The sequence below is a fragment of the Populus euphratica genome, unplaced genomic scaffold (genome assembly GCF_000495115.2).
Source record: "Populus euphratica unplaced genomic scaffold, PopEup_1.0 scaffold85.1, whole genome shotgun sequence".
Classification (NCBI taxonomy): Eukaryota; Viridiplantae; Streptophyta; class Magnoliopsida; order Malpighiales; family Salicaceae; genus Populus; species Populus euphratica.
Window position 1 is genome coordinate 142,081 of NW_011499898.1, and position 23,904 is coordinate 165,984.

Genomic DNA, 23,904 nt, shown 5'->3' on the forward strand with positions numbered 1-23,904 from the left:
TTCTCCTAACGATTCTCAATAGAATTTTCAGGTCTTTCATTTGACATTCCTTTTAGTTCTATATTTTTCCGGGTGAGTGGGATAATATTTAATATGCATATAATATAAATAAATATGTATGTTTATTATATGATGAGTACAATTAGTTAATCTCTTGAATATTTATATAAATTGCTTTATTTTTCAAGTACTCATCTATTCTTAAATTTGCACTCGCAATCTGTCAAACTAAATTCTATTTGATATGATATATGTTTCGTTAATGATTCTTCGAATATCTATTATGCCTTGATATAAGACTTGTCAGTAACTTCATGCTAATGGAGAGTAGTTAATTTATGTACACATAGTATTTTGTATACCTAGTTAATGAGAGAGGCATCAGCCTGTGGCAACTGATTATCCCATTGTGGTCATCTTTAGATGTCATCTGGTCACTTTTGAGTGTCATCTAGTCACCTTCGGGTGTCATATGTTTTCTGACATGTATTTCACTACGTTATGATAATATGTTTAGTATATATATGTATATGTATATGTATATCAAGATAAATCATTTTGTAAATTATTATATCTAAAATATCTAAAATGTATATTAAATATTATTCTCTCGTTAAGTTGGTTGAACTCACCCCTCATTCTTAATATTATTCCAGGTTCTTAGTTTCTGATGGCAGGTAGACTTTGTTGAGTGTTCTTGTTTCTTCAGTTTTGGTTGGTATGCCTCGCTTGTTTTGTGAGGCTTTCATTTCCTTTTGATTTGATGTCTTAGATGCGCCATTATTACCTTGTTTTAATTAAGTTTGAATTTTGACAATATAATGAGTATTATGAATTATTTTTTTGTTTTAATTACTGATGAAAAGTTTTGACTATTTTTTAGGTTTATCAGTTTTGAATAACATAATATTTCTAAAGATTATAAAATATTACGTATTTTTGAATAATTTATTTTTTTGATATGTTTATTTTAAAACTTAGTATAGGTAGGGTGTCTTTTCAACACCGCTTCTGTATTACCAGTCAAGGACCCAGGATTCGGGTCGTGAGAGCCTATCTACTTAAAGGTAATGCACTTTGTAACTTCCACTGATGCACAGACATGAACGTGAAACGGGGCAAGAACAAAAACGGAACAAGACTATAAGCGATAGCAAATCCAGAAATCCATGAAAATCAGAACCTGGAAAAAGAAGTAGAAAACAAGACCAGGGAACAATCACTTCAATGCTGATGCTCTTAACAATGTGAAAAATCGAACAATATTTGCCGGTTCGAAAATGTAAAAAGGATCGGTTCTGTTATCATCGTTTTGTTCTGGAGTTGGTAGCTCGAAGGACACCACAAGGAGGACTTGTCACCAAGATAATGCAATGACCATACAGCCTATACGAATACCACAGCAAACTCCCCATTTTCGTTTTGTTCTGTTTATGCTAATCTGCTCCGAAGCTGCTTGCTTTCCATTACGGGAAGCCGAACCTGAGTAGAAACCATATGAACATTTCCAAACCTTGACTCAACCTTGACTAGCAATACGAGTGCTTCCGTAGTATAGATCAATGATCAGGTAACTGAAGTCTACACTCACTTTCCTGAAGGATTGGTTTGGTTTGGTTTGGTTTGCTAGCACAGAGAGATTGGTGCCAAGTAGAGAGCCTGCGTCGATGGACGCTGAGGTGGCACTAGAAACATCAAACCGTGGACTACGTGGACGATATACTAGCTAGACTACAAGGGCAGTGGGGCCTCATATGAATATTACGGTGTAAAAAATTGTGCAGAAAACTGCACCTGACCATGTTATGGGTTTGGTTCGAACAGGTCTTGGCATCCCAGAAAACTGTGCTTGTGGGACTCTTTGGACTGTGGGGCTGCCGGGGATGACGTTCTTGATGCCGTGGATATGTCACCCTAAGACCACGGTCTCTATCTTGATGCATTGATGGTGCATGGGGTTCCCCGTCATGCTTTGGACTATCTGCCTGGAATGACCTTGGGGCTGTGGTGGCAGCACCCATGGACTCTGGAATTTTCCATCATACTGTGGAAACGGAGATTCGGGATGAGGGTCCGTTTGTTGTTGTGGTGTGATCCACGTACAGTGGAAGTGAGCTTCATGCTTTGGTTGCACCACCGATGAACCCTTCGTCTTGGAACCTGGAACCTTGGCCTTGAGTCCGTGTTTGACTCGCCAGAGGGCCATGTGGGAGCTGATTTTGTTGATCTTGGCGAAACGACACCCCAGGGCTAGGTGGTGTCTGGGAATCTTGGCCTTCAAGCTGTTGTAGCAGTGTCTTAATAAAATGCGGGATTGTTTCTGGATGCCAAAACATGGTAGCATGGAGATGTTGAGAAATGAAGAATTGCAGAAGCGGAACATGAAGAGTCGTTGCTGGACAAGTAAAAGAGAAGATGACTTTAACGAGAACTTCAGGTAGGATTCATGTCGAGGCAAAAGACCAAACTTAAGCTAGCCATGAGAAGCGAGTAATCTTGAATGGTTCCCTTTCTTTAAGGTTGAATCTTAAGATGGTCCATCTCTTGCGTGGTCCAAGGATGCAAAATCAATTGCCGCCTTATGACTCTGCACCTAAACGGCAGAACCAACCTCTCCATTCCGATTTTAACATCCACTTCTATTCAGGATTCTATCCCTTGTTCCCACAGATGGAGTACAGACCAGTGCTTTTTATTTTTCTCTTTCTAAATACGTGCATATAAACTTCTGGAGGTAGCAAACCACGCCTATGTCAAACAATAAATAATAGGGATAGAAAAATAAAGACGGGAGTTGGCTTCTATCTGTAAATCAGGTAAGAAATTGTCTCAGAATTGGCAGCTTGTAACTGCGATTCTGAACGTGCATGACCATCTTCTGCTTCCTACACCAGAACAGTTTGGTCACCAGTGAAGCAAAATACAATAGAGGAATTTCCACTTTCGCATTTTGTCTTTCCCACTGGAGCAACGATAATAAATTGTTTCTACAGCATAATGGCCAGCGAAGTAGAGAAGATGGAAATATTTAGTGCCAAAGAAACTAGCTGCTCCTAGTCCTATATTAAGGAAGAAAACTGGCAGTGAAATTTAAATCATACAAGATTGGATGCGTTCAATTTCTTCTAGCCAAGGATAATAAATCTCGGTGCACTATAGGGCTCTATTTTTTACTATAAGTTACCAACTCATGTTTGAAAAAAAAAAAAATTCTGAGTTCCGTAAGAGAAGGCTCACTTAATAAGCAATCGTTCTTCATCTGTATGTCATCTTATTAGGAGGCCTATCAATAGGAGTCACAATTTCAGCCCTGAGCTCTCCTCAGAATAAGACGTGTTTTATTAAAATTTTGAGATCGGCAAAAAGGGCAGCTAACAGATATCCAGACAACATGAGGAAACCTTTCCCTTTAATTAGCTCATCTCCTGCAGGATCCAAAGAAATACTAGCAAAGAATTAGCAACAGTCATCTAGATTCAAATATCTGCTTTCAGTTTTGTTTCCATTTAACATGATATTACTAAGAATGGGATATCCAGGATGTCACCTTTGATACATTTAGGATTTGAGAAGCCATACATCTGCATCTGGATTTTAAAGCTTGAAATCCATCATTAGCGATCCTGGATGTCTGACACTGTTGAAGCAGCCTAATCACACTCAATAAACATGAATAGTTTGTTAAGATGGTGAGAGAGATATTGGAAGACATTCTTAATATAAAGATCCTACAGCTTTGCTTTACTGGAATGTATGGGGTGACTATGGAGAAAATGAAAAGCTAAAATGCAAATAGAAATTCATAAATTTTGACAGATGCCATCCCTGTTTCTTGGCACTTCATTTTCTGTTAAGAATACCAAGAGTGGACTAAAAAAACATAATGGTTAGTGATTCTGTTATATCACCCCCAATGACCGTGGGTCAAAGTGAAAAATGGTCTGATTATTCATATACAATATACATCCTCAAGCTGAAAGTGAAAAGATGGAAGAAAAGGAACATGGACATGTCGCAATAATTTCTATCATTATGAGGAGAAATAATAATGTTTCAATAAAAGGGGGCAAATCTTACAAGGATAAGGCCCATATTGTTTTGAAGCATCTGACTTCAAAGCGCCAACTCCACCATGCACTGCATATTTTCAGTTAAATGTCAGTTTCCTTGAAACATTCCAATTTGAAATTATCAAAATAGAGAAATGCCACTCAGAAATAATTAAAGAAAAAGATAGTCTTGGAATCATATTGTTGCTATGCCCATATCCCTTTCCATACCATTTTTTTCATTTCATAAATAACCAGCAGAATATTAGAATTATAGGCATGTATGCATAAGAAGAAAAGTTCAAGAAAAGGCAGGGACTCAAACCTGAGTGTCTCATTATTGCAATTCGTGAAAGAAGCTGATGAAGTGTCAATGAAGTAGTAGCAATTTAGGCATGCTAAGATTTACTCCAACCACAAAATACTCCAAAACTTGGGCTTGCAATTGACTGCAGAGGGGAAGAGAAATACCAGTTAGATGAAGGGGCATTCTATGGTTCAGTTGCTTAGTCATAAAAGGCACATGTATATAAACAGTAAGAGATTATTGTTACGCAGTGAACTCGAATCAACATTATATGTGTAAGCAATGCACTTGCTCATTAATCTATAAACATTTCAGACCATTCCCTGATGAAAATGAGAATTTGTATAACGATTGAAACCAATAACTCATCTCCATCCTTTAGGGGCCAATTGCATGTTCATACCCACCTTACAAGACAATGCAGTTGTTTTCAAATTCAGTAAATGGCACAAACTAATTGGTCGGCACAAAAATGTCTTAGCATCGGAAATTGGCACCAGAAAATGTAGTGCCCAAGAATCAGTAATGGCTAGCAAAAAAGTAAACTCTACTCTCCAGACATCATTCAAACGAGGACTTCTTGGTAAAGTTCTGGCACATGGAAATGGCATGTTTAATAGGATTTCTTGGGATAATGGTCATCAGTCATCTGTAGTCATTGCAAACAATGCCCTAGTAAAATCACTCCACTTAACCTTGCCATTCATAATCAGCATTAGCCAAGAAGGAAAAACATTTAGCTTTGGAACATGCATTTAACACGCACATGGAGAGGATCTGGAAATAGAAATTACAAAATACACAAACCGTTTCTCGTTTCAATGATACTTTTCATGACTGGATGGCATTGATCAGCATTTCAGATATACCCCTGTCAAGAGTGAGGCCCTTCTCCATCATCTGATCCCACACCCTACAAGCATCTGAAAGCTTATTTTCCCGTACTAGAGCTCCAATGATCAACTTGTAAGTCACTTCATCCGGAAAGGATCCTCTTTGCAGCATTTCCTCATATAGATGCATAACTTCACCTACTCTCAAAGATTTACAAAATCCATTTATAAGGGCATTATATGAAACCACATCAGGAGTAATACCTTTTTCTACCATATCACAAAAAATGCTGTGGGCCATCTCAACTTTCCCACTCTTGCAGTGGTGATCAATGATTGTCGTATAAAATATACGATCAGGCAAAAGGCTCATTCTTGCCATCAGATCAAGAAGCTTCTTTGCTATATCAGAATTACCTTCTCTAAGAAAAGCTTTTATAAGTATTGTGAACGTTACCACATCTGGGGCAATCCCCTTTCGTCCCATTTCCTCAAACAGCTTATAGGCCCTTCTGTTATCACTAATACTGCAAAATGCTTTGATAATAGTATTGTATGAAACGACATCACAAAAACCTTTTGGCACCATCTTCGTCACCATAAACAGATAAGCTTTATCCGGGTGATTAGCTTTACAATGTGCCTTGAGAAGTTGATTATAGCTATATACATCAGGTTCTATCGCACTACACTCCATCTTCTTCAACAACTTCATCGCCTCCTCAAACATAAACTCGTTGCAACAATAATTCAACAACACATTGTATGTAACCAAATCCGGCTTGCACCCAGTCCTACTCATAAAAGACACCATAGCCAACGCCTTATCAATCCTACCTGCTCTACAAAACCCGCTAATCAATGCATTATAAACCAATGTACTAACCTCTGACAGACCACCACTAATTACACCAATTATAAGCTCATAAGCTAAATCCACTTGCCCCCCATCACACAAGCCAACAGCAAGCGCCACACAAGCCTTGTTATCCGGCTTAATCCCTTTATCTAACATATTAAGCCAAAACTGAACGGCAACATCAAATTTCTTCATTTTACACAAACCATCAATAATAATAGTAAATGTCACTACATCAGGCTCTCTCCCTCTCTCAACCATTCTCCTAAAAACCTCCAATGCTGACTCTTCCCTATTCTCGCGAAACAAAAGATTCAAATAGATATTAAAAGCCCAAATATCAGGAACGCAATGAAGTTTCTCCATGTCTTTTAACAAATTATCAATAAAGGTAAACTCATTTGTCTGGCATAAACCTGAAATGAAACGAGAGTAAGTAAAGGAAGACAAGGAGAACCCAAGAGGGGCCATTTTAGAATAGTAGTGATGGGCTAAATCGAAGCGAGAGTGGCGAATCAAAACGCCGATGAATCGGTTATAATCGATGCCAAAAACACGACATTCTGACAAAGTCATTTCATCGAACACCTTGACTGCATAATCGATGAGACCAGCTTTAACAAAGCTGGCAATGCGAGTACGGTATATGAGGCGGTGTACGCCCAAAGGTTGATACATGTCAGAGAGATATGCATATTAATCGATTGAATGGGAGCTCATGGGCTTTGTCAATGTTATAAGAGAGAGTGTAGACACGGAATCATCATCAGATAGAAATGGAAAGATGAAGTAAATTTTTTCTATGGAGAGAACTAAAGAGAAGCTGTAGAAATAGTAGCTTCTTTTATCTGAGCCCTAGCTGGTTTCGGCTATGGAGAAATAAGAAGGAGAGAGACAAGACAGCTGAGACCGAGAGAGCGGCGAGGCGAACGAGGAAGCCGGAGACACATTTGTTTTCTCTTTTTCTTTATTTAGGCTGAGCCGCATCCGCGCATAGTTATTAAACCCAACCAGGGTTAAACCTGATCCCATATCTAATTAAATATTAGATTATCTAACTAGTTATTTGACCGAATTTCACCACAATTCGAATAATTTTTATTATTGTTAAAAATATATGTGTTTTTTAATGTAAATAATTCCTCAATCATAAAAAGAATTTTATATACTTATTTAATTAATTAAGTTGATATTTAATTTTTCAAACATAAATAGAAATATAAAAATACCCTTGCACTTGCACGTAAGCTAAATAAAATCCCACTGTCATTTAAATCATCTTATTATTCTTAAAGAATTGAAGATATGAAACACGATGGACATTAGTGCTAAAGAATTTTGAATCTAATGATAGAATAATTATTTTATTGTGCATTTAAAATATAAAATTACTTAATTATCTTTTTTAATTTTGTGATGACTTATGAGCCCTTGTAAAAATTACAAGTTGTTTTGTTGTGTTTTGAGAGTGTAAAATGAATATTTCATTATGTATTATTAAAGTGAAATATCATGTCTTTTAGAGTTTTATTAATTATATATTAAATAAATTAACTCGAGTTAATAGATTTTTTTATTAAGAAACCAAAACAAAGTTATTTAAACAAAAAATCATAGATTTTAATTCGATCAACTTCCCAAATTCTAGGTTGATCTGCCCTAGATGTAATAAAAGAGCTGCCATACTGTTCTGGTTTGTTTCTCAGTATTTTTTTTTTTATTTCTTCCTTTTCAAAACTCTAATGCTTAAAGGGATTAATTAGGATACCATGTATCAAGTATTTCCCACTCCAAACAAATTCTATCTTTTCAATCCAGGGCATTACTTGTTTTCTAAAGAAACAGATTTATTTTTATTTTTTAATGGATTATTTCTTTATATAAAATATTTGTTAAATTATAGTATTTGTTATGTTAAGCATCATGCCATCAAATCCAATTTCTTTAAATTAATTGCAATTTGTCAAAATTCTATACTTCTAATTCTCATAAAATTGCATATGAAAATTAAAATAAAAAACTTCATAAAATAAAAACAGATATTACTTTATAAATTAATTAAAGTAATTCAAAATTCACAGAGAAACAATTTAGTAGAAAAAATGTCAAGAAAGCCTTGCACCATGCATTTTCTTCCTCAAAATGAAGAACAGAGACAAAAATTGGCTGACCTCTCCTCGAAAATTAATCCAACTTTTCCACTGTAATTTTTGCGAGCGTAGAAGGAAAAAATTTAGAACTAGAACGCATATCAGGACAAAACTCAAAAAAATTGTAAAGCAAAATCATGCACCCCGACAGCCTCCGCCACCACCTGCGGAGCATGCAATGCAAAACGCCTATTGCCATCCCTAACCTCGAGATTTTCCTTGTGATATTAGGAAAAAGCAAACACCAGATACCGAGATGGGTCTTTCATTTGCCTCCCATAACAGAAAAAATAGCAATTTCAGAGTAAGCACCTATGGTGATAAACAAAGGTTATGACTTTCATGCTTTTCTAGTTCAACAACAAATCACATTCCTCCACTGAGAATGTTGTGATTGATTGAAGATCTCACACTGCATGAAGGAGATAATTGACAGAAGGGAATTATACATAAAATCTCAGCCATAAATATCCCTTTGCATTACATGTTTTCATTGCATCCCGAAAGCAAAACTTGGCATCATAAGTGAAATGCTCACCCACCTTGAGGTTGCAAAATTAAGTGGATGGCAAATGCACAGTTCATGCTACTCAATTCGTTTTAAGCTCTTCATATTCCATTCATCTCGTGCTCATCATATTTCGTTTTGTGCTCTTAATAAAGCAATTGTTCGACCCAGGGAGCTGCCTCTCAAGGCCTTATACGACCATGGGCTCCTGCTTGAACTCTCAGTTTTTTTCCAACCATCCTCCTGAGACAGCAGTTCCTTCTTTGCTGTCAAAGCCTGGTTAATTTCTTCCCATGGATTACGTTTTCCATTTTCTGAAGCACAGAAAAATCAAGTGAGCTTGTTTAAATTTAACATACTGCTATCATTGCTATTTGCAATCAACCATTAGCCTGATCCTTGGTGTAAAAATAGTTGGAAACTTGGAATTAATACCTTGAGTGGAAGTATTAGCTTCATGGTTATTGTTGGGACTAAAACCTGTTCCGGAATCTTGATCCCTGACATGGACTTCATCAGATCCACTAGCAACGGATTTTGCTGACTCTAGATTACCATGGCGGACAAGGCGAACCTCATGAAGTGTTGAAAACTTTATCTGTAGAAGAGCTTTACTTGTCAACCTTCTTAATTGAGAAAGACAAACAAGAAAAGATTGGCCTAAGGGTACTAAATCTATAATTCAGACAAATACAAACTTGAGCGCAATTATGTCCAAGCCTTGATCTAATAACCTGAACATAGAAGATGCAGATGCAAAACCTAATCAAATTCATTTGAGCAGTTCAAAACTAAAAAAGAATACCCCAATCAATTTAGTCAGATTCCTCAAGTTTTGGGAGGCGCATCCAAATTTTGCGAAGGTTAAATACAAATATATCTGCATTCACTACACTATGACCCCTCCATGTGAGAGACGCACACACATACAGAGATGCCTCATCACCAACACTGCCCCACCCCCAAACCAAAAGCAAAAAGAAAATATTCATATATAAGAAATGTGAAGCTAATATACCTCTAAAGATCCATCTTCCCCATAAGGGGATGTTTCTGGTAGTGCAGCAGATGCCTCATCATCTGTCTTCTCAGGAACTACTGGATATCCTGGTACTTGGACCAGTATAACTATATTGGATTCAAGATCGTATTTTGATATCTTTCCAACCTGTGCACAGAGAGAACAAGATAACTCATGCTTTGCCAGTAAATAATAAGTTGAACATCAGTTTTATTGAAAAAGAAGCCTACACGGTAGGATGAGAGCTCAGGGGTCCAGGATGATGACAGCTCAACTACACGATAAGCAATTACATCACCTTCCTACAAAATTTCAAGAACAAATAGATGCTTTAGCCTCCAAACAAGAAACAAATGTGGACCATGCTCATGAATACAACGACACTATAAAGACAGAAAAGAATTTAAGAGATCAACTAACTGACCCAGAGTAGGTCTCAAAATTTTTGTAAACTAGCAGTTGCTATGACCATAGAAAGCCAGTTGCCACTGTCATGTTTTTCTAAAACAGTACGTCATCGATATCAACACAACAATTGCAATGAAGTTTTAAAAGAAAAAAACCTTTGGCAAGCTAGCATAGAGTGGAAGCTCTTCAAAGTTGGTACAATCATATATAGGTGTCTGTTCTTCAATAGAAAGACTGCTGGAAGACTCTTTCCTGAAATTGTTATAATCATTTCTTTTACATGACACTGCTTTCTCTTTACCCCACTTTTGACCCTTCTTTTTGCTTGTTATCCCATTCCAGTGAAATGTTTCCTGAAGCAGAACATGAGAACATAAATTTAACAACAATTGAAGCTAAGAACAAGCATTAGTTTACAAGGAGCATGTATGCATATTGTAAAATTTTTGAAACCACAGAAGTCAGAACCTGTTGATTATTTTATAAAAACATCTATGCATATAAATCCTATTTCAAAGCACATCCAGAATATTTATAATAAACCATTCTGCAGAATATTTAACGATCCCCTATATTCACCCTTATTAAGTGTACATACTTGTAGAGTATGTGAGCCAAAAAACCAAGATTATAGAGATGTTTGAGCACAAACAGCTTAATACTTACAAAAGTGAATATGGGGGAGAGCTTAAAATGCTCTGCAGAAATGGTTTGTAAGTTTGACTATGAAACTTAAATGGGTAAAACAAATGCTTTGGAACATATCTATCTTCAAGGTATTGATTATTCAAACATAACACAGAGAAATGCATTGAAAAATTAATTGGATAAATGAAACATACAGCAGTAATGTGATTTTGCAGCACAGCCTGATCATCACCCCCTGTAACAACAAACATGTAGGCACATCACATGATTGAATGGAGTATTTACAGTGCACAAAATTGTTAATCACTTGGAACAGCTGTAAGATAAAAATGTAGAATCAGACCTTTCTTGAGTGGCTCAAAGCGAATATGTCCCGGCCTTATCACTATGGGAACAACATCACCTTCTACATCACTATCTTGCTCTCCCAATTGATTGTCTTCCCTGAGTTTTTCTTCAGAAAGTTTGTGACTTCCTGATTCAGGTGATTTCTCAGCAACATTCTGATTATCCCTTTTAGACGATTGCTGATTGATTTTTGAAAATAACTGCATCTGATTTTGCTGTAAAATTCAAAATAATAAACAAAAAGTGTAGAACGTGACTAATTTTCCCACCAACAGCGCCGATATGGATGTGGGTGTGTGTTGTGCAGGTGCATGCACATGTGTGAAACTCTTAAGCTAAAACCTACTCAAAGACTGTACCCATCAGCACTTGAGCCAAGCCCAAACACGAACACAGGTATACCGCATAAATACAATCACAATAACAGGGTTGAAAACCTAACGAGCACCAATATACCTCTTTCTTTTCAGCTTTGAGTTGTTCCTTTAACCATTGCCTCTTGGCCTTTTTACGCCTAGCACTTCTACTAGGGAACTAACAAGAAAGGGGAATGCAAGTGTTAAAAAACACACTGGACATTCAAGTGATGAATAGGTAGAGTTTATCATGATAAAAGCAAGGTCATGTATAACATCCTGCATTTCATTACCTACCTACCTCACCTAAAATGGTTGCTTGCACAGGGAGGCCAATAGCCTTGGACTTGAGCCCATGGGTCCACTGGTCATACTTGCAAGACCCCCAGCCTCTCAAATAATAAAGATCAACTTTCAATTATGCAAATGCTCTATCCTTTTCTTTCCAATTACCATTAAAGTTCATGTTTTCTAATTTGTCCCTTTGTCTTCTGTAAGGGAATCATAACTATGCAAGCATCCATCTTACATGGTCCTCCATGGAAAAAAGGGCAATGAATAGGGAATACATGAATGACAGCTATAATATTAGTCAAATTGAATTGGACACCAGTAGACTTCTGTTGCACCATGAAAAGGTGCGGGTGGCAGAAATCATTATATCATGCTGAGTTTCACACAATTCCTAGATGAAAAACTACAGCACGTCTCAGAATTAGAAGCACAGAAATAGTATACATAAATTCAATAAAATGATAGATCAAAACCTTTTTAGATCCAGAAAGTGTATGAGGTGCATCCACACTCCCATTGCCAGTTTGTTCAGGTTGGCAAGACCTAGAAAGCAGGACAAGGAGATATTCAGTAAACCAAAGGAAAATGTGGAAAAGAATTGAAGACATCAGGAGCTATGAAGATGCATCTCCTCATGAACAAGCAATATTTTTGCATAGTCATGTCATATAGGACGGGACCAATCATCATATCATGCACTGACATTTCTAGATAAGTCGATCATAAATTTCAAAATATGAATAGAGTTTTTAAATTGAAAATTATGGTATAGGAACTAGACAAGACCTAGAATCTTCTTCTCTCTGGATAGCATGTTCCTTAGGTCAGAAATGATCCTTGTTAACTTCATCAAGGTACATATCATTCACCACTCAACAACAAATAGACACGATTGTGGAAGGCTGTGTGCTTAAATTGGCAATGAAAAGACAGGATGCCTTGAAAGTCTTGCAACTAGTCTGGTGAAGTTGATTTGGAATTGGTGATCAAAATTCAGTATCAAGGTTCTGGTAAAAGGGACACTTATGACAAACTTTATTTATGCCTACCTTCTGCATTTGGCTTCTATTAAGGCAATCCTTCAATGCTGTATATAATCCTAGCACCATTGAACAATGTCCTGGGACAGGTCATTCCCCATTCCTATTCCAAGTTCATAATGATTGAAATTCTTGGTAACTTGGACACAAAAGAATACATAGCTTAAAACTTAGAGGTGCCACAAACAATGATGGATGATGAGGAATCTCTCATTTTTTTTTGGAAAATCTTATATTTCGGAACCTATTAAGGAGGAAAAACAAGATTATGCGTGAATATGGATTTTACAAAACTTACTTCTTTGCATTGCATGTAGCTTCTGTACTCTTGCTACTTCTTTCATCTGATTTCACAATGGTCAAAGTGCCATTCTGTCCTGTGCAGACACTTGTCCCTGCATTTTCTGAAACTTCCAGACATTTTTCAGCAATAGCAGATTTATTTTTCTTCCGCCTGCGGTATAGGAATTCCATAATTGAGTGCAAAACCAAAAGTTCTCAGAAAAATTATACAAAATGAAAAGTGCGCTTATATAAACAAAACTTACAGTTAATAATTTTAGGGAAAAGGGGAAAAACATACAGCATTAAACTACTGAGAAACAAATTTGGTGGGGGAAAACAACACTTGAACAGCATTGAGGCACACAATTTTTGTAGTAAAGCAGCAACCAGAACATGAATGTAATCAGTATGATCATGACCAAATGACAGCTAATTGTATTTTATTCAGTTCTTGTTCAAGTGTTAGGGTGAATATGATAGGGAAGCATCTAGTAAAGAGGTAGGTTTCTAGTTTATTTCTAAAATGCATTCTTATAACCAAGCAAGTACAACAGCTTGTCAGTCTAAATAAATGCCTTGAAGCGAGAAAAGTTTCATATATAATGATTGTCTGATAGGTGAATGATATTAGCATCTGTGCACCTTATAAAGATTCCCTTGAACATTACAAATTACTGATACATTACTGTGATATTGGAAAGAATGTAACCGACAAGATGCAATAAGACAACTACTTATCGAAGTAGAAGAACATCTACAACAATTAAAATACTCAAAGCTCAACCTCCTTAGGATGAATACATGCAACAGGGTAAAGTATGAAGCATTAACATAAATGCAATTTGCCCCTGCAGCACCTAACACCAATTCTTAGAAATCTTTTAATTAGTATTACCAAATCTTCAGAATTTTGCTGAAATCTCACGCTGCATCTCTGGTATTGAGATACATGAAAGGCCACAGAATGTGCAACCGGTAGATTAATAAAATGTGCTCATAAAGTTGCTTCTAGCAATGCTTCAGATTTCAATTTATCTTTTAGTTGAACAGTATCCAACAATATGTTGTGTACCACATAAGGAATCATATATGAGCTTTCCAAAGACCAAAATCACTGTGTTTCATGCAGTGATACACTTTTCATCCTTGTCTTTACTGCATGATTTAAACACCACATGTGCTAGCTTTCTTTTGCATCACAGAAATAGTCTTAACAATGCAAACATGGACATCATTGCATCTATACAAGAGAATGCTCTTATTTTCATGCAGCATCGAAGACTCAGAAGGGAAGCCAGTTCAAATCAGGCTTCAGCTATTGAGTTAGAAAGCTTCTTCTCTTGATGAAGTAAATGCTTCTTGAGTTTCCAACCTGCCATATTATCAATAATTGACCACCTTCTTTGCAAAATATATGACCACTTCTCAGCAAAAGACACCAAACGAAATCTCTTTTTATATTTATATAGTGACTTAACAAGAATCTTTCTACAGTAGCCATTTTATCTAGAGATTTTTTTTGGAAATATCTCTCTCTCCATAGCATGTTCCTCGGGTTAGAAATAGCTCCTTGTTAGCATCATTGAGGTGCATCCCATTCACCAATGACAAAAAATAGACATGAAAATGGAAAGTTGTGGGCGCAAATTGGCAATGAAAATGCAGGATGCTGTAAGAGTGTGGCAACTAGTTCAGTGAAGTTGATTCAGGAATACTGATCCCAAACATAGTGCACTCCAAAACACTGATTTTGTCACCTAGAGTTTACTTACAGCATCAAGTTTTTGGGAAAAGCAACATTTACAACAAATGTTACTTAGGGACACTTATAACAAACTTTACTTATCCCTACCATATTGTATTTGACTTATAATCAAGCAATCCATCAATGCTGTATATAATCTTAGCCCCATTAGATGATATTCTGGGATGTTTCACACCCCGTTCCCATTCCAAGTGGTCATAATGATTGGCATACTTGATAACTCAGATGCAAAAGCACATAGAGCTCAAAATTTAGTGGATGAATGATAGTTAAGAACCTGTGAAAGAAGTAAAAACAAGATCATGCAAAAATAAGAATTTTACAAAACTTACTTCTTTGTGTCAGGCGTGGATTTTCTACTCTTGTTACTTTTTTCATCAGCGTTAACAATGCTCAAAGTTCCATTCTGCTCGGCACAGACATTAGTCCCTACATTTTCTGGAACTTCTAGACATTTTCCAGCACTAGCAGATTTGGTTTTCTTCCTCCTGCAGCATCAAAATTCCATTATATAATGATCTTACATTTTACAAGAACTAGTTCTAGGCTGCCTACTTTATCTTCAAATTTGTTTTGGACACGGTGAAATTACTAGTCAAAGTCTCTAAACCCAAAGGACTGGTTCGGATACACTACCACCAGCGCAGAATGGGTGATAAGGGCTGTAGAACATAAGATATATTAACAGAATGGGTGATAAGGGCTGTAGAACATAAGATATATTAAAATTGTTCTTATTTTTTTAATCCATTTTGAGGAGGAACACGGGAGCCATACTTTGGGCTGCGAAGATCCTTCGATGCCTTTCTCTTCTTGGAAACTGTTTTCACCTCTGGACTATTCTCCACATCCTCCACCTCTTCAGCCACATCCTCCTCTGGTTCAGTTTCATAGCCACCAGATTCCTTTTCAAATTCCTCATTTGCAAGCAGATTCGTTCCTTTAGTTACCGGTGGCTTGTCAATTATTTCCACCACATTCAAGGAATCATTCAGCCCATCATCTATCTTGATAATTTCAGTAGACGTGCTGCCTTTCTTTTTCACTCTGTTGCAGACATTACAGAGTAATATAAACAGCACTCGGAAAAATGATTTAAAAAAAAAGATCTATTTTTTAAATAAAACTAACCTGATAATATCTTTGTCCTTCAAAATACATGTAGACTCGAAAGGCGGTAATGCAAACCCTTCCATCTGTAACCAAAAGGGAAAAAAAATTAAGGACTGGTGAGAGAAATTCCAGGCTGTTTTGGAGAGATTATATACTTACGGAGAGGAGGAGGCCGTGAGGGCATGCATTGTGGAGGTCAAAAGCGCGGAGGATATGGGAGGAGAGATCGGAGATGGTTTTGTGTTGGGGCTTTAAGAGAATCCAGCACTTCCTAAGTCCTTCCGTCGTCGTATTCAAAGCGTTGTCGATCACTAAACGGAGCCTCACCGTCTCCATCGCTGCAGCGATTGAGGGAAGAGGGGGGTTTCGAGCAGGACAGGGTTGCCGAGACCGGCAAATTTAAACCCTCTTTCTCAGTGGCTTTGGGGTTTGAAACCAGTAGACTGTCAAGTGTCGGGATGTCCAAGTGCGTGTACATTTTAAAACGGAACACGAAAGATTTGAGGGTTTTCTTATTTTCTTATTATTATTATTATTTTTACAGCATATGCCATCATCTTCGAACGACAACAAGCATGGGTCGCCATGCATTAAAATAAATATTTATACACTATGCATTATTCATTAAATACAAATTTTGTATATCTATAACTAATGTATGGTTATTTTATACTAATTCAAGTGCTGTTATAATATATATATATATATATATATATATTATTGAATAAAAGAATTATAAAATTCAAGCACATGTATGTTATTTTCAAGTGTTGGAGCTTCACAAATACAACTTTTTTTTTTTCAAATTTAAGGGTTTTAAATAAATAAAATCTTATTTATTTCAGATTTTTATAAAAAAATATATAACTTGATTCAAACTCAAGATTTATTGTGTAAATTCTTAAAAAAAAATTCATCACACTATGTTCTTTAAACACAATCAAATACACATGTATATATTTTAAAATTAAATATATAAACTTTGAGAGTTTTTTTTTTCATAGCAAATACCATCATTTACATGTTGTTATATATTAAAATAAATATTATATTTGATGTATGATTTATTAAATACAAAATTTGAATATCTATAACTAATCTATGGGTACTTTATATTAATTCATGTACTATCATTAAATGAATATATATATTATTGAAATGAAAAAACTATAAGTATTATATGTATATACACACACATGCTCATGAGGGCATATACAGTAGTAATGCATGTATTTTGAGCTAGCTTTGATTAAATCTTACTCATTTTTTTTTATAAAAAATACACTTGTTTAAATTAGTCATAACTATTACGATTATAAACTAAAAGATTTGAGATTTCAACTATGCTTTTATTCTCACATTCAAAGCTCACATCATCATTCACTGCCAAATTTTCACCTGGTCCTTGAATTTTTCTCACTTTACACTTTTGTCACTAAAATTTACTTTTTTATTTTTATTTAATTCCTCCCAGTAATGCTAGCATTATTTTTAATGTTGGGATTTTTTTTACTATTTGCATTCCTTCGTACACCAGATTCATCATTAGATGTCTCGATGATAGATTTAAAACCAAATCAATAAGATTAGATTTTAATTTACCCTCAAGAAAATAATAGAAAGATCAAGGATCAAGATTGATACTTTAAAAAAATAAAAACTCTCCCCAGTTACATCATTCAAAAGCTGTGGTAAAATTCATTTAGGTCTTTCAAGTTTTACTTTTTTCAAATTTCTTTCCTTTTTTAAAATTTTACATTTTAATCCTTAAATTTTTTTTTTTTGATATTTATAGAAAATGAAATTGCTAAATTATCACTTGATTTATCTAAAAAAAATATTTAGTATAGGTTGTTTTTAGTGGGTTTTAATTTTTTTATTTGATTTTAATTTTTTTATCTTTTTTAAAATGTGTTTTATTGTTATAAATGAAATTTAAAGATTTTTTTTTTCATTTTGTGGATAAAAAAATATTGAAATTTGAGATTCAAGGTAAAAAATACTTGGACCTTCCGGTCATTTTATATACTCTACGGGAGAAATTACGTCAAGATAGTAGTAATAGTACAATTATCCCGATTATTATCTGAACTTGAAACGGTGCGCCATCACCACCCGCGGAGCTGGCTTACAGTCCAAAGAGAGCGATGGTGGAGCTGAGGTACTCGAGCTCGCTTGGAGCTCGATCCTCTTCCTCTCCAATGAAGCGTGACGAGGACGCCTCCCCTCTCATCCAGGGTAGTGCTCACGACGACGATCACCGCCATCACTTTTCCAGAGATCGTGACCGTCCTTTTTGTTCATTGCTCAGTGACGATCCTAGGGTTTTTTCTCCCCTAAACTCCAAGATCTCCTTAATCTTGATTTCTATCTTTGTTATTGTCGGATTAATCTCCGCTTTCTTCATCTTTAATCGATTGGTGAGTTTTTGGATTTCGATTTTGAAATTTGTTTGCGTTTTTGTTTAAGTTTCGCTGCTAATTTTTTTATTTTCTTTGTAGAATGCTCCATACCTGTGTAAGAAAGATGGCATTGTTCTGCATTGTCCGCATGTAAGTTCTTGAATTTTTCTCTCTTTTTGCCTCAATTTACAGTTCTTGATTAAAGTATGCCAGCTTATTTAACAGCTTCTATATTTTAGGTAAAGGAAGCTCCTTCACTCTGGGAAAATCCACTCTCCGCCACGACCTCTTGGAAGCCTTGTGCTGAGCGCCGCGATGATGGGATATCAGGTGATTTTATCATGAACTCAGCAGTTTAGCCCTAGATTGTCACATTGACTAGAGACTAAATTGGTGTGGGTGTGAAATCCAAGTTCTTAACACAACTGTACCTGGCAGTCTAGCCCAGCAATACTGATGTCCACATGGTGTGATCCCGTCCTTTCATTTTACTCTGAGTTCCAATTCATAACCATTTTGTTTGTGAGCATTGGTGAACAGAGATACGAAGGTCGAGCCCTTCTTTGGGCTCTTGATGCCACCTATCACATGGCCCCTCTAACTCCCTTGAATTCTTGACGATCACCTGCAACTGTTTTTTACCTTCTTGTTATTACAACCTGTTCCATTTTTTTCAGTAAAGGAATTTAAAAGCCCTCTGTTGTTTATCCGTTTGTGCCTTTACAACTTCAGGAATAAAAGTGTTCTATAATCTGTAATAGAAATGCTCTAGGCAATAAAAAAAAAGCCAGTTCGCATATGGAATTTAGAAGAAACTTGTGCTGTTTAACATGTTTTAATGCTATATTTCCAGTTTACACATCCACAGATATAGGAAATCGCAGCTGTAGCTGTATTTCATGTTGTTGGAAAGATCGGCATGAATTAAATCTAATAGTGAAAGCAACTTTCTTTGTTCTCATCCATTCATTGTCTGTTTTAACGCTATGACTTTTTCTCTGATTTTTGCAGATCTGCCTCCTGAAAATGAAACAAATGGTTATATATTTATCCATGCAGAGGGTGGTTTGAATCAGCAAAGGATTGCTGTATGGATTCATTCTCTCAAATAGTATAATTATGCAAGTTCTCTGTGTTTTTTTTGGTTTTTTGGTTTTGAATTGAAATATCACAGCAAACCTTCCCCTCCGCCTCCCCCCGTCCACAAGAAGGAAAAGGAAAAGGAAAAGGAAAAGGAAAATAATTTGTGAAATGGCTGGCTCTTGTGGGTCTTTATATTTTTGTTTGAGAAAATGTCGTTTGCTTCTTTTTCTTACCCCCCCACATTCAAAGCAAGGAGTTGCATGAACCTTGAAATCTATCTCTTCATCCTCTGCATGGCCTAATGTGTCACGGAACCACATGGTTCTTTCATACTTGACCTATATCAAATCTCTTAAGACTTTTGTTGTTAAACATGTAGTCTTTACCCTGTAAGTGATATATTTTTTTTTTTAAAAAAAAGGAAACTAATTATAGATTGTGATGTAATTTATCTACCCAAATTCCATCTTTTCTAATGCAATTCATTATCGTGTCTTCCCTTGATGGCCATGGCTACAGAATAGCTGGCATGCCGCACAATGTCCTTAAGGATATTAGAATTCCAAATAACTAGAGTTAGCTCCTATTTAGCTGTAATATGGGGCATTGATTTCATATTTGGGGAAATCTCCCTAACAGGACCCAAGTTATGCCACAAGCTACACATTAAGGAGGTTCACCTTGCTAAGACACTTTTAAGGTAGCGTCTAATTATTATCTCATGACAAAAGAGATGGAGACAATGGAGATAGAAGACATGATTCTTTGTACTTTCTGTTTTCAGAGTACAAAAACTCACTCCAAAACTGACCTACAAATTTATTTTATATCTATTTCTATTCAACTAAACACATTTTTGTCTCTTTTGTATCTGTTCCTTCTATTTTGTGACACTAATCAAATGCAACCTAAGTGATCACTTCACTTAGAATCCTTTGATCCTAGTATAATGTTTGTTAGCTTGGTAGGTCAAAAAATTAAAATATCTGAACTGGGTGGTTTGTGATACTCTCTTTTTTGGCCAATCAATTGTAATATTTGATCTTGGTAATTTTGCTGGTTTGATAATTAAGTTTTTTTTTTTCTCCTTACCTTTTTCATGTTTAATCAAATTAACTTCCTGTAGTAGATTTTCATAAGCAAATTATTCTTGTTTTTTCCACTTACTTACCAAGCAACATGCTTTAAAGTGATTGAATTAGACTGAATATATGCAATGCCACCCTTGTTTTTAATGCAGATATGCAATGCTGTAGCAGTGGCCAAAATAATGAATGCCACCCTTATTTTGCCTGTTCTGAAGCAGGATCAGATTTGGAAAGACCAAACGTAAGCCAATATTCTTATGCATATAATAGCATGGATACCTAGAGCTTACGTCCTGCAACATTCTTATAATGTAAAATGTTTGTTTTTGTTTTTGTTTCTCTTTCTCTTTCTCTTGATTCCATGTTTAACTCCGAGACTTAAGAAATAATGTTTCTCAAGTATAGTGTTGCTCCTCATATTCCTTATTAAGATCTTCCAGCTTCCACACTAACTGTTCCTGCTGTTTTTTGAAAAAAGAAGAAAAATCAGTTGGAAATTGATGTGATTCTGATATGCACTCAACAAATATGTATATTTTGCGGCTGTATAATTGTCTGAAATAGGTTCATTTGACTTTGGCATAATTACTAGTATATGTTTTGGTATATTTCCTTTTCTCTTGCTAAACGTAGTCATGTGCATGGTTATATTAATGAGTCAGGTTGTATCCTCTGTTCACAAGCCATCTTTTATGATTTTAGAAACTTAAATACCTGCTTTTTAACAAAATTTCTGCAGGAAATTTGAAGACATTTTTGATGTTGATCATTTCATTGACTATTTAAAGAATGATGTACGGATTGTTCGTGATATACCTAAGTGGTTTACTGACAAATCAGAGTTATTCACAAGCATAAGGTTTGATTTTTGTGCTCTTTATCATTTTCTCATGTTATGCATATTCATGTGTGGACTCCAATTTGTTGTGACTAGCATTGATTATTTGGAAACAAATTGCCATTTATGTTATAGACGAACAGTGAAAAACATTCCAAAATACGCACCTGCTCAATTCTACGTAGACAATGTACTGCCTCGAATCAAGGAAAAGAAGATAATGGCCCTAAAGCCTTTTGTTGATCGGCTCGGGTAAGTCATGGATGTCTTGCATCATCAGGGCACTAGGCTCAAAATAATTCTTGGATTTTCTTTTTTTTAATAATCTGTTTATTTTCCTTATTTGTTTGTGTTGTAGATATGATAATGTTCCTCCAGAAATCAACAGGCTAAGGTGCAGGGTGAATTATCATGCTCTGAAATTTCTTCCTGAGATAGAGGAGATGTCTGATTTATTGGTATCAAGGATGCGAAACCGCACAGGAATTTCAAATCCATTTATGTATGTGACTTTGTAATCTGGGGTGGACTGGGCTTCTTTCCAATCATTGTTAATTCTGAGTTTAGTGGTGCTGAAAGTTATTTATCATACAGGGCTCTTCATCTTAGATTTGAAAAGGGGATGGTAGGTCTATCATTCTGTGATTTTGTTGGGACAAGGGATGAGAAAGATAGAATGGCAGAATATAGAAAGAAAGAGTGGCCTAGACGGTATAAGGTGAGTTATCATGCATCATAAGCTTTTCCGGTTTTAGTCAGAAACTAAAACAGACATGGATGCATCATAAGCTTTTGGTGATTTATCATGCAGAACGGTTCCCATCTATGGCAACTGGCCCTGCAAAAACGGAAGGAAGGACGGTGCCCTCTTGAACCCGAGGAAGTGGCTGTGATTCTTCGGGCTATGGGATATCCTAAGGAAACTCAGATTTATGTAGCTTCTGGCCAGGTTTATGGTGGACAAAACCGAATGGCTCCACTAAAGAACATGTTCCCAAGCCTGGTAAGGCTTTTGATTCTGTTTCTTTGCTCCCTTCTCTTTATTGATGAAGTGACTAAACATGTTTTATGAAATCGTTTCAATCTCTCTCATTTGCTCATACTTTGTCCCCAGCATATACATCCAATTGATGCTTTTAAGATGAAAAATTGTGTATAAATTCCACACGTATAATATCACAGCCTCAACCCCATCTCATTACGCCCTTGATTCAAAACCGCTCACATCAGTTCCTCACTGATTGCCAAGGATAAAAAAAAATAAAATGGAAGAATGTTTTCCAGTTACTGAAATATCCAGGCCTGCATGAATAAAAATGCTTAGGAGTGTATTTCTATGTGTGTTACCATTGGAGAAGAGAATTTCATTTTTCATTGGGATGGGAATCTGAATGCTTTTGCATGCTCAATGTTTAGGATATTGAGAAAACAAAGCACCCGTTGCTTTGATCGTTGGCTTAATTTTTGTAGTTGCGTTTTTTTTTAAATGCTTAGCCTGTGGGGGGACCCTTTCAAAGTGAAGTTTCTTGTAAAAAGTTTGATGTTTTAACCTCATATATGACTCCAAGGTTTTCTGACAGATAACAAAGGAAGAGCTGGCAACCAAAGAAGAGTTGGATGGTTTCAGGAAGCATGTGACAAGCTTGGCAGCCCTTGACTTCTTAGTTTGCCTCAAGTCTGATGTGTTTGTGATGACCCATGGAGGCAACTTTGCTAAATTGATTATTGGGGCCCGTAGATACATGGGTCATCATCATAAATCCATAAAACCAGACAAGGGGCTAATGTCCAAATCTTTTGGAGATCCGTACATGGGCTGGGCGACTTTTGTAGAGGATGTGGTTGTCACTCACCAGACACGAACTGGATTGCCAGAGGAGACTTTCCCTAATTATGACCTTTGGGAAAACCCTCTGACCCCTTGTATGTGTAGAGCCTGACTGCATATCGTGTTGGATGCTTCACGGAGGGTTCATTTTCAGGAGCATGTCCTGAAAGAGCCAAAACCCTGTAATTTAAGAACTATATTTTACCCGGAACGAAGAAATTTGAAGCAAGCGGCTTAAAGGTAAGAATATGGGAAGAACTGGAGGAATATGATCTGCACACATAGGTGCTGGCTAGCTGCACCAGGAATCGCTAGTCTCCCGGACAAAAAAGATGAGAAGGTGTGCCGACGACTGGAGACATTTTTTTCCCTTCTTTTTGGTCTATTTATTTATTGTAATTGCAAGTTAAAATTTTTAAGTTGATAGCTAATGTTTATGGAAATATCGAAGGAAATAGAGAAGACAAGGTACTGGTATTCCTGTGAAGAATGCTCCACTGAGGCAACATTGTTTTAGAAATCTATTGAAATAATTTTTTTTATTTAAAAAAAAATTATTTTTGATATTAGTAAATTGAAATGATATGAAAATATTTTTTAAAATAAAAAAAATTTATTTTTATTTTTAATATTTTTGAAATGTAAAAACAGGGATGGAAGGTAATGCTAGTTGTTTTTAAT

At 36.0% G+C, this 23,904-nt stretch overlaps 3 protein-coding genes across 7 annotated transcripts; 1 reads left to right on the forward strand and 2 right to left on the reverse strand.

Annotated features, from left to right (window-relative positions):
• Window positions 1-1,198: 1,198 nt before the first annotated feature.
• LOC105132319 (Pentatricopeptide repeat (PPR-like) superfamily protein) lies at window positions 1,199-7,031 on the reverse strand. 4 transcript variants are annotated; one of them, XM_011035739.1, is made up of 6 exons: window positions 5,164-7,031; window positions 4,375-4,498; window positions 4,078-4,137; window positions 3,548-3,650; window positions 3,238-3,425; window positions 1,199-2,320 (listed from the first exon to the last, which is right to left on the reverse strand). In XM_011035739.1, the coding sequence occupies exon 1, from the start codon at window positions 6,724-6,726 to the stop codon at window positions 5,188-5,190; it is 1,539 nt and encodes a 512-aa protein (XP_011034041.1). In that variant the 5' UTR covers window positions 6,727-7,031; the 3' UTR covers window positions 1,199-2,320; window positions 3,238-3,425; window positions 3,548-3,650; window positions 4,078-4,137; window positions 4,375-4,498; window positions 5,164-5,187. The 4 variants fall into 4 exon arrangements, with proteins under 4 accessions (XP_011034041.1, XP_011034040.1, XP_011034039.1 ...); XM_011035738.1 differs by lacking the exon at window positions 1,199-2,320 and adding an exon at window positions 2,734-2,885; XM_011035737.1 differs by lacking the exon at window positions 1,199-2,320 and adding an exon at window positions 2,754-3,059.
• A 1,247-nt stretch (window positions 7,032-8,278) lies between these two features.
• LOC105132321 (sphere organelles protein-like protein) lies at window positions 8,279-16,468 on the reverse strand. 2 transcript variants are annotated; one of them, XM_011035740.1, is made up of 14 exons: window positions 16,144-16,468; window positions 16,003-16,067; window positions 15,649-15,918; window positions 15,204-15,359; window positions 13,120-13,275; window positions 12,255-12,324; window positions 11,588-11,665; window positions 11,127-11,346; window positions 10,978-11,018; window positions 10,291-10,488; window positions 9,958-10,029; window positions 9,725-9,874; window positions 9,142-9,304; window positions 8,279-9,020 (listed from the first exon to the last, which is right to left on the reverse strand). In XM_011035740.1, exons 1-14 carry the CDS (start codon window positions 16,318-16,320, stop codon window positions 8,833-8,835), a joined length of 2,004 nt encoding a protein of 667 aa, XP_011034042.1. In that variant the 5' UTR covers window positions 16,321-16,468; the 3' UTR covers window positions 8,279-8,832. The 2 variants fall into 2 exon arrangements, with proteins under 2 accessions (XP_011034042.1, XP_011034044.1); XM_011035742.1 differs by lacking the exon at window positions 11,588-11,665.
• Window positions 16,469-18,049: 1,581 nt separating this feature from the next.
• Window positions 18,050-23,710, forward strand: LOC105132325 (uncharacterized protein At1g04910-like). The gene is made up of 11 exons (XM_011035751.1): window positions 18,050-18,404; window positions 18,486-18,536; window positions 18,626-18,716; window positions 19,398-19,474; window positions 20,710-20,798; window positions 21,297-21,416; window positions 21,531-21,647; window positions 21,754-21,897; window positions 21,990-22,113; window positions 22,207-22,398; window positions 22,976-23,710. The coding sequence occupies exons 1-11, from the start codon at window positions 18,132-18,134 to the stop codon at window positions 23,333-23,335; spliced, it is 1,638 nt and encodes a 545-aa protein (XP_011034053.1). The 5' UTR covers window positions 18,050-18,131; the 3' UTR covers window positions 23,336-23,710.
• Window positions 23,711-23,904: the final 194 nt, after the last annotated feature.